This window comes from Atractosteus spatula, chromosome 22, assembly GCF_055471065.1.
Source record: "Atractosteus spatula isolate fAtrSpa1 chromosome 22, fAtrSpa1.hap1, whole genome shotgun sequence".
NCBI classification, from domain to species: Eukaryota; Metazoa; Chordata; class Actinopteri; order Semionotiformes; family Lepisosteidae; genus Atractosteus; species Atractosteus spatula.
In genome coordinates this window covers 10,839,774-10,851,317 of record NC_142727.1, presented here as the reverse complement: position 1 = coordinate 10,851,317, position 11,544 = coordinate 10,839,774, and the positions used below count along the sequence as shown (strand labels likewise).

The window sequence follows — 11,544 nt, the reverse complement described above, 5'->3', positions numbered from 1 at the left end:
GGGTACATGTATGCCTGGACAGTTTAAAGACACCTTGTCAAACTTGTAATTGGTCATCGTTATGCTTAACCTTACTCAAAATGAGCACCATACATCCATCTGTTGTCAGGAAGTCACTTATCCTGATGAGAGTCACAGCAAGCTAGAGACTATCCCAGAAACACAGGGCTGATCTTAGCCTTGGATAGAATGACAGTCCACAAAAATCCTACTGCAACCCCAGAGGCCAAAGTCAATCTCTTAGCTGTAGTACTGTTGTGATTTCCCATATTGCAAACCACTGAGGGCACCAGCACAATAAAAGGAGAGTGCACTGCGGTCATGGCCTTGTTCTGAACAACCAACCTCCCATCGGGAGAGCAGATCTTATATCAGTTTAGCAGTTCCTCTAGATGGTGCACCAAGTCGCAGATCAGAGATAACCAGACCAATCAAGATCTAGGAAATGACAAGAGTATGAAGATACCATTCGCTCAAAGAGGCTGCCGAGAACAAGCTGGGAAAACACAAAAAAAAGACCAAGAAGAAAGGTTAGGCTATCAAAACTAAAAAACATTCCAAAGAAGGAGGAGGTACAGTAGATGGGAGAGCAAGAACAAAATGTCCAGCACAATCAATCCTTTCTAACCAGTTTGACCCATACTGAAAGCTTGGTCACTCTGTACTCACACCCTCTTCCTCCTCCCCCAGATCTGTGACAGTAGAGGAGGTATAAGTAGCCCAGTGTGCCAGCACAGGAGGTATTCAACTGAGACGTCAGGCAGGATGGCTCTCGCTGTGACCATGATCCTCTCCACAGTGCTGCTGCTGGTTCCAGTGCTCCTGGTTCAGCCAGGTAAGACATCCCAGATACCAGCCCCTGCCAAGCAGGTGCTTTAGCGTATAGTATTTTAATCAGAGTATGGATATGATAACTACTGTACAGCTCTTTAATCAAACCAGTAATCATCATTCTTTAGTAATTACTGCATACATAATCTTGATTTCACACTGCATTTTCTTTTGTGCCCTCTGATAAAATTTGGTTCTGCTGCTAGATTATACCACTTAAATATAATTATTTGGTTAAGAAAACATTGTTACCTAAGTTTTCTCAGAGAAGACAAAAATTAAACCGGTGGTGTTGCTAACGTATTTACTTAGTTATTTTAATCGGCATTATTCTTTGTGGCCCTGCCTTGTGCCTGTTGCTTGCTGGGATGGGCTCTGGCTCCCCTGCGTCCCTGAATTGCAAGAAGTGGTTAGAGAATGGGTGGATGGATATTCTTTGTGGCAGGCTGGTCTTTGAGGGGACTCATATGACAGCTGTTTGTAAATAGACACAGTGGGTGCTATTTCTTTCCTTATTTGTGGTTGTTCTTTTCACATTCTCACATGAGGGTTAATTACTTGGGATATTAGGTACATAATGGGCTTCACAGTATTAGCTGGGGGCTGGGTGCTTGAGAGCTGTCTGGGGTGTCTCTTCTGGGGTGTTTTATGAAGACCTGTAGTATCTGTGAAATAAATCTTAATACTAATCTATACAGTATCAGTATTAACAGCTTTTTATATGATCAGTTCTGTGAAACCGCCTTATGAAATGATTCAATCTGTTACACTCTTTTATTTTCTTACTCTCTTGTTTTTCTATCTGCTATTTCCTTATCCAATTTAAGAATGCCTTTGTTTTGTCCATCAATGGAGTGCAGGTTGCAACACTAAAAAGGTCTTCAGATGAAAACATTCCCGAATGCCAGTATTAATCACCATTTTCTGAACTAAAACATTAGCAGGGAAACATTGCAACAACAATTAATTACTGGTAAAAAAAACCTAAGAGGCTGTTTGCTGAACATGTGCAGCTTTTTAAAAAACCCCACAAACTAATAGGCTTATTTTGCTGCCACAGGTGCATCGTGCAGGAAGAAGAAACAAAAGTCGATGAAAAGGGGTGTAATCCTTTGCTGTAGAAACCAGTGCACAGTCCCTACTGGACTCACCTGTAAGACATGCGTTAGCAATTCCGGAAAGGCAAATTAACAGTGACTAGCTAACCAACACTTAGCAAATGATGAACGATCTCTGTATACAACTTAACTACTGTTCTTATGTTTAATAATAAATGCCTAATAATCTTCATGTTTCACCAATACAGCCTGTATAAGGCATGTTTTAATCAGTGTCTAGGACTCAAAAGCTGTGTGTCAGTAATAACGTATTAACAATTGCCTTACAGATGATTTCTAACATCTAAATCTAAAACAAAATCACAAACCTGGAGTGCCTGCAAGAGTCCCCAGGAGTGAGAGTAGTGACTGAATGTCCTTTTTCCCCACAGAACCTACCGGGTGGTCGCCAATTCTGTTGTCAGTGTGGAACACTATAGACCAGAAAGCTCCACTGCGCTTCAGAGGATCTGTGCCCTACAGGGGCTCTCTTCTCGGGGCGATGTGGAGAATACAACAAGCCAACTCTAATTTCAGGTCAGGACACCACATCGGTGCGGAGTTACAGACAGCAGTTAAAATATTTCTTAACAATAATATAGTCCAGTATCTCAAATGCAATATACTGTAGCAGAAACAGTCCCCCTGCAGAATTAGTTAATAATGGCCAGTCTTTGGTCTCTTTGCCCATTTTAGACAAGTACTGTACTATGAAGTGTAAAGGACACTGTCGAGTGTTGTGGGTTCAAGTCCCTGTTGGAAACCATTATCAATATCTGCCTCTATAAACTCAGAAAACTTAGGTCTTATGATAACCTGTTGTTTCTCCAGGGGGGAATAATGTGAAACCAGGAAAAGCCTGAAAAATAAAAATGGTGACAAATGAGCGATTGTGCTTGGCTGGAATAAATTACCTACTGATTATGAAGTGAGAATTTTAGTCACATTTAGCTCATGAGGTAAATAAGAAACAATATCAATATTAGTATTACATACTATAACAGTTTCTTTTACAAATACTGAATAAAACATCCTGAAGTGTGCGATTCCAAACTATGCAGTGATAATTATTTCAGTCAGCTGCTGTACCTTTGGATACAGTAGTTTAGTTGCATTGTTCCAGTACACCCTGCTGTAGAAATGGGTTTTGGTCTCAGCAACGGACCCTCTATTTTAGAAAAACCTCCATAATAAAAAAGAAGCAGTTTTGGAGTACAATTTAAATTTTACAGAACTGCAAACCTACATTTACCATAACTTCTATGCTAAACACTTCCATTCTGAATGAAGTCTAAACCGCAGGTCATTTTCCCTACACTCTGAAGTTTCTTGGCTGCGTCAAGAAGTATGAATTAACGCTCTTTCTCCAGCTGCCTGTGTCATTGCCAGAAGCTGTCGCTGTGGGCTAATGGCCTGGGCTCAGCTATACAAGGCTGTGTCATGGCTGTTTCTGCAGGTATGAGACCATCGATAACATCAACTACGGCCCCTACCTGGTGAGTGTGAACGGAGTGGCTGGGAACGACACGGCCCACACGTACTGGCAGCTGCTGAGGTACCCCAACACGCCTCTGGACCGGGGTGAGTCACTGTGAGAATCCCATCACACCCCTGTGGGAGCTGTCAAAGAACCGGGAGAGACAGGCCTGCCACAGCCCTGCGCCATCCTCGTCCTGACTGGAAGACAAGGGACAGGAGCTCAGCTCAAGGGCTGTGGGAGTCTGGAACAAGCAACCCAGCCATGTTGTTAAAGCTGCTACCCTGGCTTCTTTCAAGAAATGGCTGCAGGAGTTTCTTGGGTCAAGGATTTACTACCAAACAGACTAGATGGGCCAGATGGCCTCATCTTGTTTGAAACCTTTCTTATGTTTGTCTTCGGTTCTGATTCCATGTAATGCAATACAACTGCCTCAATTCTCTGACTCTCCCGCCTTCTCCTTGGTTGCAGAAACACTGGCATGCTGAACACCTATCAGCGCCAATGCAGATACCAGCAAAAACACAGGATAGTTACTGTTACCCCTCATTAACTGGTTATCTAGTTCAGCTTCATGGTACTGGAAGAAAACAAAACATATGAAGTGTTTAACACATCACCTAGAGAATTACAGCTCCACTTGCCCAAAGGATCCCATCCACAGCCTTAGGGCGAGTGAGCTCATGTGGGTGTGTTACCATGGGCAGAGAAACATTCTTACCACAAGAACTCAAGAGTCACCAGTGAAGTTACTAGTTACTGTAATTGATTGAAAATCAGCAATAAATGTGTGGTAATAAATAAATCTGTTGCCACAGTATTCTGGGTCCTGGATAAGGGCAAAGACGTTCTGTGCACTGGTCATTCTCCACCCAAGAATCAGAAATGTTCGCTCTGAATGATCAATGTCAAGTTGATTTCAGTCAGGCAAGCTGGTGCATAGATCGTTCTCATCACAAATGTTGCAAGCTTGGAAATTAAACTGCTTTGGTTTCCAGCAAAATGATTACAAACACTAGAATGTGACTGTGATGTAGAGGGAAGATGATGCAAGTCTCTAATGGCAACAGCTATGAAATCCATGCCTTGCGAATTCTGTCCAGCTGAGTTCCTGTTTTAATTCATGCTTATCCCTGCACCAGGGCTAGCTTGTCTCTGTGCTTCGATATAACTAAATTAAGCACATCTGTCTGTTCACTCACCTTGTCTTTCCAGGAGTTGGGTGCTATATTCCACAGCCAAAAGAGCACATCATCCTGAACTTCACAACCTGGGACAATCCAAAACTACACTAAACTAATCGGGAGGCTGAATGTTCCCTACATTCCTACTGTGAAACTGACTCAAGTCAGACAGAAGAATTTCCTCACAAGGTCTTCCCAGCTGTCCTGCTCTAGTAATAAATCTCTGACTATTCTTTACAATTTTGCTCAAAATCTGAACATGTCTAGAAATCCAAATAAACTCTGGTGTGATTAAAATGCACTCCCTTGTCTTATCTTGCTTTCTGAGATGAATTTATTTCTAAAACATGACACACAAGTGGGCTACTGCCGGACTGAGATAGATATTCAATCAATGCATGTGTTACTGGTAAACAGATATAACAAACATGTGTAGGAAGAGCAGCAAATCATGCTTTAGCAATTCTCAGGTTACCTTTTTTACACCTGTAGTTTTACTGAGCTATTCATACTCTTCTACTACGTCATCCATCCACCCCACTACCCCTCTTGCCTGGACTCCCCCAAAATAAGATTGTCATTTCAATAGCTTGCCATTTGCCAAAGAATACATGAATGCAAAATAGAATTAAGGCAGGGCTACACCATGAGTTGGGATGCCAATCTGTTGCAGGGTACATGTACGCCAGGGCAGTTTAGAGACACCTTGTCAAACTTGTAATTGGCCATCGTTATACTCAGCCTTACTCAAAATGAGCACCATACATCCATCTGTTGTCAGGAAGTCACTTATCCTGATGAGAGTCACAGCAAGCTAGAGACTATCCCAGAAACACAGGGCTGTTCTTATTCTTGGATAGAATGACAGTCACAAAATCCTACAAAAATCCTACTGCAACCCCATATGCTAAAGTCAACCTATTAGCTGTAGTACTGGTATGATTTCCCATACTGTAAACCACTGAGGGCACCAGCACAATAAAAGGAGAGTGCACTGCTGACATAGCCTTGTTCTGAACCACCAACCTCCCATCGGGAGAGCAGATCTTATATCAGTTTAGCAGTTCCTCTAGATGATGCACCAAGTCAAGACAAGAGTATGAAGATACCATTTGCTCAAAGAGGCTGCCGAGAACAAGCTGGGAAAACACACAAAAAAAAGTACAAGAAGAAAGGTTAGGTTATTAAAACTAAAAAACATTCCAAAGAAGGAGGAGGTATATGGAAGAGCAAGAACAAAATGTCCAGCACAATCAATCCTTTCTAACCAGTTTGACCCATACTGAAAGCTCGGTCCCTCTGTACTCACACCCTCTTCCTCCTCCCCCAGATCTGTGACAGTAGAGGAGGTATAAGTAGCCCAGTGTACCAGTATAGGAGGCCTTAGACAATGAAGTCAGCAAGGATGGCTCTAGCTGTGACCATGAGCACTTCCACAGTGTTGTTGCTGGTTCCAGTGCTCCTGGTTCAGCCAGGTAAGGAGCCTAGACACCAGCCCCCACCTATCAGGTGTGTCAGTATATATTAATCAAAATACATATGTTATATACAATCTTGTTTTCTTTGCCGTTTTTGATTTTGTGCCCTCTTCTCTCTTCTCTTTGTGCCCACCACCTGATTGTAATTATTTAGTTAAGGAAACTGTTTTAATCTTTAGCTTTCTCAGATTATGTAAAAGTGAAACAGGGAGACAGTGCTAACTCAATGGTTATTTTAATCAGCATTATTCTTTATGGCCCCTGCTTTGCGCCTATTGCTTGCCAGGATGGGCTCTGGCACCCCTGCAACCCTGAATTGGAAGAAGTAGTTAGAAAATGCAAGAATGGAAATTCTTTGTGGCAGGCTGCTCTTCAGCATGACTCATATGACAGCTATTTGGAAATAGACACACTGGGTGCTAAATCTTTCATTATTGGTGCTGGTTCTTTCCACATTTGCACATGGGGGTTAATTACTGGGATATTAGGAATATAATGGACCTTGCATTATTAGCTGGAGGTTGGGTGCTTGGGAGGTGTCTGAGGTATCTCTTCTGGAGTGTTTTATGAAGACTATAGTATCTGTGAAATAAAGCCTCCTGCTCTATACACTATCAGCAGTAAGAGTTTTTCATATGATCAGTTCTTGGAACCACCTTATATAAGGAAGTATTCTGTTACACTCTTTCATTTCCTTATAAGCTTGTTTTTCTATCTATTTCCTTATTCATCTTAAGAATTCTTTGTTTTTCCCATCAATGTAAATTGCAGGTTGTAACACTAGAAAGGTATTCAGATGAAAACTTTCCTGAATGCCAGTACTAGTCACCACTTTCTAAAGGAAAACACAGAGAAACATTGTAACAGCAATTAATTCCTGATAAAATAACATAAGAGTTTGTTTGCTGAACATGTGCAGTCTTTTTAAATGGAAATACAGAAACTAATAGGCTTATTTCACTCCCGGAGGAGCATCACGCAGGAGGGACAAACAAAAGTTGATGAAAAGGGGTGTAATCCTTTGCTGTAGAATACAGTGCACAGTCCCTACTGGATTCACCTGTAAGACACGTGTTGGCTATTCAGGAAAGGCAAATTAACAGTGTCTAGCTAACCAACACTTAGCAATCTCTGTATATCACTTAATTATAGTACCAAACTTACTTTTTCACATAAATAATAAATGCCTAATCTATAATCTTCATGTTTCAATAATACAGCCTGTATAAGGCATGTTTTAGTTTTAGAGCCCAAAAGCTGTGTCAGTAATTAATTAACACTTGGCTCACAGTTGACTCCTAACCATCCAGATCTATAAAATTCACAAACCTGAGTTTTGCTTGTGTCTGCAGGAGTGAAAATAGCATTGAAAAAACTCTCAAGAAGGAAATCCCTGTCATAGTCAATATCAAGATCTACACCTTCAGTGAGTGAATGTTCTTATTTCCCAGAAATTCCTAGCTGGTCACAGATTCTGATGTCTCTGCACAACGCCATCAACCAGAAAGCTCCACTGCACTTCAGAGGATCTGTGCCCTACAGGGGCTCTCTTCTTGGGGCGATTTGGAGAATACAACAAGCCAACTCTAATTTCAGGTCAGGACACCACATTGGTGAGAAGTTACAGACACCAATTTAAAGATTTAATAACAATAATATAGTCCAGTATCTGGAATGCAATATACAGTACCAGACAAAGTTCCAGATTGCTAGCAGTAATTAATTAGTCACTCTAGTAAGAGAACTCTGAGTATACATAATGATTTTGCTCAAAATCTGAACATGTCTATGAATCCAAATAAACTCTGGAGTGATTAAAACTCATTCCCTTGTCTTGTCTTGCTTTCTGCTGTCCATCCATCCATCTGCTGTCACTTATCCTGATGAGAGTAACGGCAAGCTAGATCCTATCCTAGAAGTGCATTGTTACTCTTATCCTCAGATAGAATGACTTTCCACAGCAACCCTACTGCAACCCCAGAGGCCAAAGTCAACCTATTAGCTGTAGTACTTGTGTGATTTCCCATACTGCAAACCACTGAGGGCACCAGCACAATAAAAGGAGAGTGCACTGCTGACATAGCCTTGTTCTGAACCACCAACCTCCCATCGGGAGAGCAGATCTTATATCAGTTTAGCAGTTCCTCTAGATGGTGCACCAAGTCCCTGAGATCAAAAACCAGGCACCTCAGGCAAGTAACAGAGAACCAGACCAATCCAGATCTAGGAAATGACAAGAGTATGAACACGCCATTCGCTCAAAAAGGCTGCTGAGAACAAGCTGGGAAAACACGAAAAACAAGACAGCCCAAGAAGAAAGGTTAGGTTATCAAAACTAAAATAACATTCCAAAGAAGGAGGAGGGAGATGGGAGAGCAAGAACAAAATTTCCAGCACAATCAATCCTTTCTAACCAGTTTGACCCATACTGAAAACTCGGTCCCTCTGTACTCACACCCTCTTCCTCCTCCCCCAGATCTGTGACAGGAGAGGAGGTATAAGTAGCCCCGTGTGCCAGCACAGGAGACATTTGACTGAGACGTCAGGCAGGATGGCTCTCGCTGTGACCATGATCCTCTCCACAGTGCTGCTGCTGGTTCCAGCGCTCCTGGTTCAAGCAGGTAAGAGACAACTACGGCATGGGATCCTAGCTCCTATCAGAAGGGCTTAACAACATGTGTTAGTCAGGCTACACAAGCGAACAGGTCGGCTCAATCAGGGTGATTCATTGTTTAATATTATTTATCATATCAACAGACCATAGCATTTCTATTTTCCAAGAGGAAATGGGTGAAGCTGTGGGTTTGTTGCTCAGGCTGGGAGACGTACAATTTTGAAATCAATAGAAATGAAGGAATCCCATGTTTCTTTTCCCAATTAAGGGATATTCAGGTATGTTTTTTGGACAAGTTTCTCTTTCTCAATGTGATCCCAAACTGAAACCTCAGGAGCCTCGCACATCATCCAACCTTTCCTATGGTCTTCCCAGGCAGCACCACTACTATGTTTAAGCTGTCATACCGCAGCGATTTCAACAACAGCTTCACTGGGCAGTTCCAGGTCAGCATCCCAAAGGGTTCCATTCTGTTTGGGGCCATGAGGAAGATACACCAGCTCAATCAAGACAAGTTCAGGTCAGAGGGCTTTTGTGCTCTTCATGTACTTGTGATCTGCTCAGAACTTACACACCCATCTTCTGCAGCTTCTATAGCTTCATTGACTTCTGTAGATTTGCACCAAGAGCTTTGCTAATGCATATCTTTACCATTAGTTTGCCTCAACCTTTTCAGGTCAGAATAAACTGTGCTCTTCTACTCTACTATTCCTCTAACTACTTTTCCAAGTGACTTTTTACCTACACTTAACTAAGGAATGAAATCAATAGAATCAATAACTCAGAGATTGTAGATTGGGCCGAGCATCAATCTACAAGGTACAGTACCAACTTTGAGAGGTATTGGAAATGCGACCTATAAGTTCCAATATTCTTGCAATTAATGCCTTTCAGTAAAATTATTTGTTCTAGTTGTAGAAAACGGTTTTAAGACATACAGTACATCTTTCAGGAGGAAGAGAATCCTAATTTCCAGTCTAAAACCTTTAGCTACCAGACATCTGCAGCAGTGATAAGTTAGTCATAAACCATCATACGGCATGAATTCAAAACCTCTTACACAGTTAAAAGTCACAAGCCTAAACTCTTTTTGTGTACTGCTTTGAAATGAAACAAACATGCGTCTTACTGCCTAACCCATCATGCTGTAACTGTGAGATGAAAACAGTTCTCTATCATTCAGTCCAGAAACGAGGAGGCAAAAACTAGAGGAAACACTGGGCTATTTTGGTTTTTTCTCAGAATTGCATTAATGTCTGCTACATCTGCTCCTTGCAGTGTGAATAAACCCAGGCCTTCCTTCATTCCCAATCCCACAGACATTCCAGGGTAATCTCATCTGATCAGGACAGGATGTGATGGGTTAAGGGGAATAATCACAGTCCCAGATTTCCCTGCATGGCATAAAACAAAGTGAAAAGCTTTCAAGGGTAACTACCTTGACGTAGATCGTCAGAGGTTTATCACCTTGTCTGCTGAAAGCTCTGTAGAAAAGCAGAGACACTACTCTGAGTAATAGACATTCCTTGCTTAGCTGATCCCTGCAGATTTGAACCTCTGTACATCACATGACTGTGTGGTTTGGTTATATTCTCTTAATTTAGCTTTCAGTACACTGTGGAAGACTACGGACTCTACCTGCAGAGTGTGAACGGATTGCAGGCCAACACATCCAGTCACACCTACTGGGAGCTGCTGAAGGCTCCGAACAAGCCTCTCACTGTGGGTAAGAGAATCAACTCCCCGAGTACTCAGGCTTCATGCATCCTTACCAACATGCGCACAAACAGTGGAATATCTGGAACTTCCAGGAGGACCCTGGAGAGTCTCCACTTTGAACAGCACCATACACATCCTACATGCACATCAGAGCACCAGCTCCAACAACCTTTTTTTATTTCATCAGCTCCTACAAATGAGCTTTTAATCAACATAGTTTCACCCAGTACTGTGACTTTATCAGTATTATAAAAACAAACCATCTGTACACTTTTAATGCTAGCTTAAAACATTTTAAAAGATAGAATGTCATTTAACACTTGCTTTTCATCTGTTTAGAGGTTTAGGTGGGTAGACGCCTATTTTATATGTGTAATGAATGCTAAAGGATTTGTTCCCATACTGCTGTCTCTGGTTTGGTCTGCAGGGATAGGCTGCTACGTTGTACAAAGTAATGACCACATTATTCTGAGGTTCACCTCGTACTAACTCCTGGAAAACCCAGAGGGATGCAATACCAGAACTGGCCACAAGAGCTTCCTCTCATCCTTCTGATGGCTGCTGTACGTGTAGGATTCTCATGACAGTGCCTGTCATGACTTAAAAAACACCCTTGAAATAAATTGTTTAAATGCATTGCAAAGTTTGGACTTTATTCTTCTTCTAAACATCTGACAGAAAACATTCTTAGCCAGGCAAATTTAAAAAGAGGATCCGTAACAGGGAGACAACTGTGACAGAACACTAAGCACACTATTTAAGCAGATGCAGACCCATCTACCTGGTAGTATGGTTTTGGATAATGGAGGGTCTGATGTAAAAGTAAGTTGATATTGCCTACTGTATATATAACCAAGACATTAAGAGGTAATTGAGAAGGGTTCGAATACAGAAAAGGCTTGTTTATGGTCAGTAATAACATCTAACCACATGCCATCAAAGAAAGCATTTGGCAGGATAGCAAAACAATCTACAGCTGCACTTTTGTTAAGGAATCAAGACCAGATTTGAACACCAAACACAGCAATATTTTTCAACCCCGCTCCTCCAGTCCGTCACAGGAGACTGATGCAGAAAACACACACATTTTAGTTCTCCCATGGAGGTGCAAATAACGTCTTCTATCCCCTATTAAACATGCAGA

At 41.7% G+C, this 11,544-nt stretch overlaps 2 protein-coding genes across 2 annotated transcripts; both read left to right on the top strand.

Moving 5' to 3' along the window:
- Nucleotides 1–760: 760 nt before the first annotated feature.
- On the top strand, nucleotides 761–4,887 carry LOC148816799 (transcobalamin-2-like). The gene is made up of 4 exons (XM_088940001.1): nucleotides 761–835; nucleotides 2,321–2,465; nucleotides 3,385–3,509; nucleotides 4,621–4,887. Exons 1-4 carry the CDS (start codon nucleotides 766–768, stop codon nucleotides 4,698–4,700), a joined length of 420 nt encoding a protein of 139 aa, XP_088796127.1. The 5' UTR covers nucleotides 761–765; the 3' UTR covers nucleotides 4,701–4,887.
- Nucleotides 4,888–8,546: 3,659 nt separating this feature from the next.
- On the top strand, nucleotides 8,547–11,036 carry LOC148816798 (transcobalamin-1-like). The gene is made up of 4 exons (XM_088939748.1): nucleotides 8,547–8,688; nucleotides 9,057–9,201; nucleotides 10,286–10,407; nucleotides 10,828–11,036. Exons 1-4 carry the CDS (start codon nucleotides 8,619–8,621, stop codon nucleotides 10,887–10,889), a joined length of 399 nt encoding a protein of 132 aa, XP_088795874.1. The 5' UTR covers nucleotides 8,547–8,618; the 3' UTR covers nucleotides 10,890–11,036.
- Nucleotides 11,037–11,544: the final 508 nt, after the last annotated feature.

Excerpts from the sequence above, each read along its gene's own strand:
- LOC148816799 (XM_088940001.1), top strand. The coding sequence starts at position 766 with ATGGCTCTCGCTGTGACCATGATCCTCTCCACAGTGCTGCTGCTGGTT. Across the intron at positions 836-2,320 it reads AGTGCTCCTGGTTCAGCCAG|AACCTACCGGGTGGTCGCCA; the intron begins GTAAGACATCCC and ends TTTTCCCCACAG. Across the intron at positions 2,466-3,384 it reads CAAGCCAACTCTAATTTCAG|GTATGAGACCATCGATAACA; the intron begins GTCAGGACACCA and ends CTGTTTCTGCAG.
- LOC148816798 (XM_088939748.1), top strand. The coding sequence starts at position 8,619 with ATGGCTCTCGCTGTGACCATGATCCTCTCCACAGTGCTGCTGCTGGTT. Across the intron at positions 8,689-9,056 it reads AGCGCTCCTGGTTCAAGCAG|GCAGCACCACTACTATGTTT; the intron begins GTAAGAGACAAC and ends TGGTCTTCCCAG. Across the intron at positions 10,408-10,827 it reads GAACAAGCCTCTCACTGTGG|GGATAGGCTGCTACGTTGTA; the intron begins GTAAGAGAATCA and ends TTTGGTCTGCAG.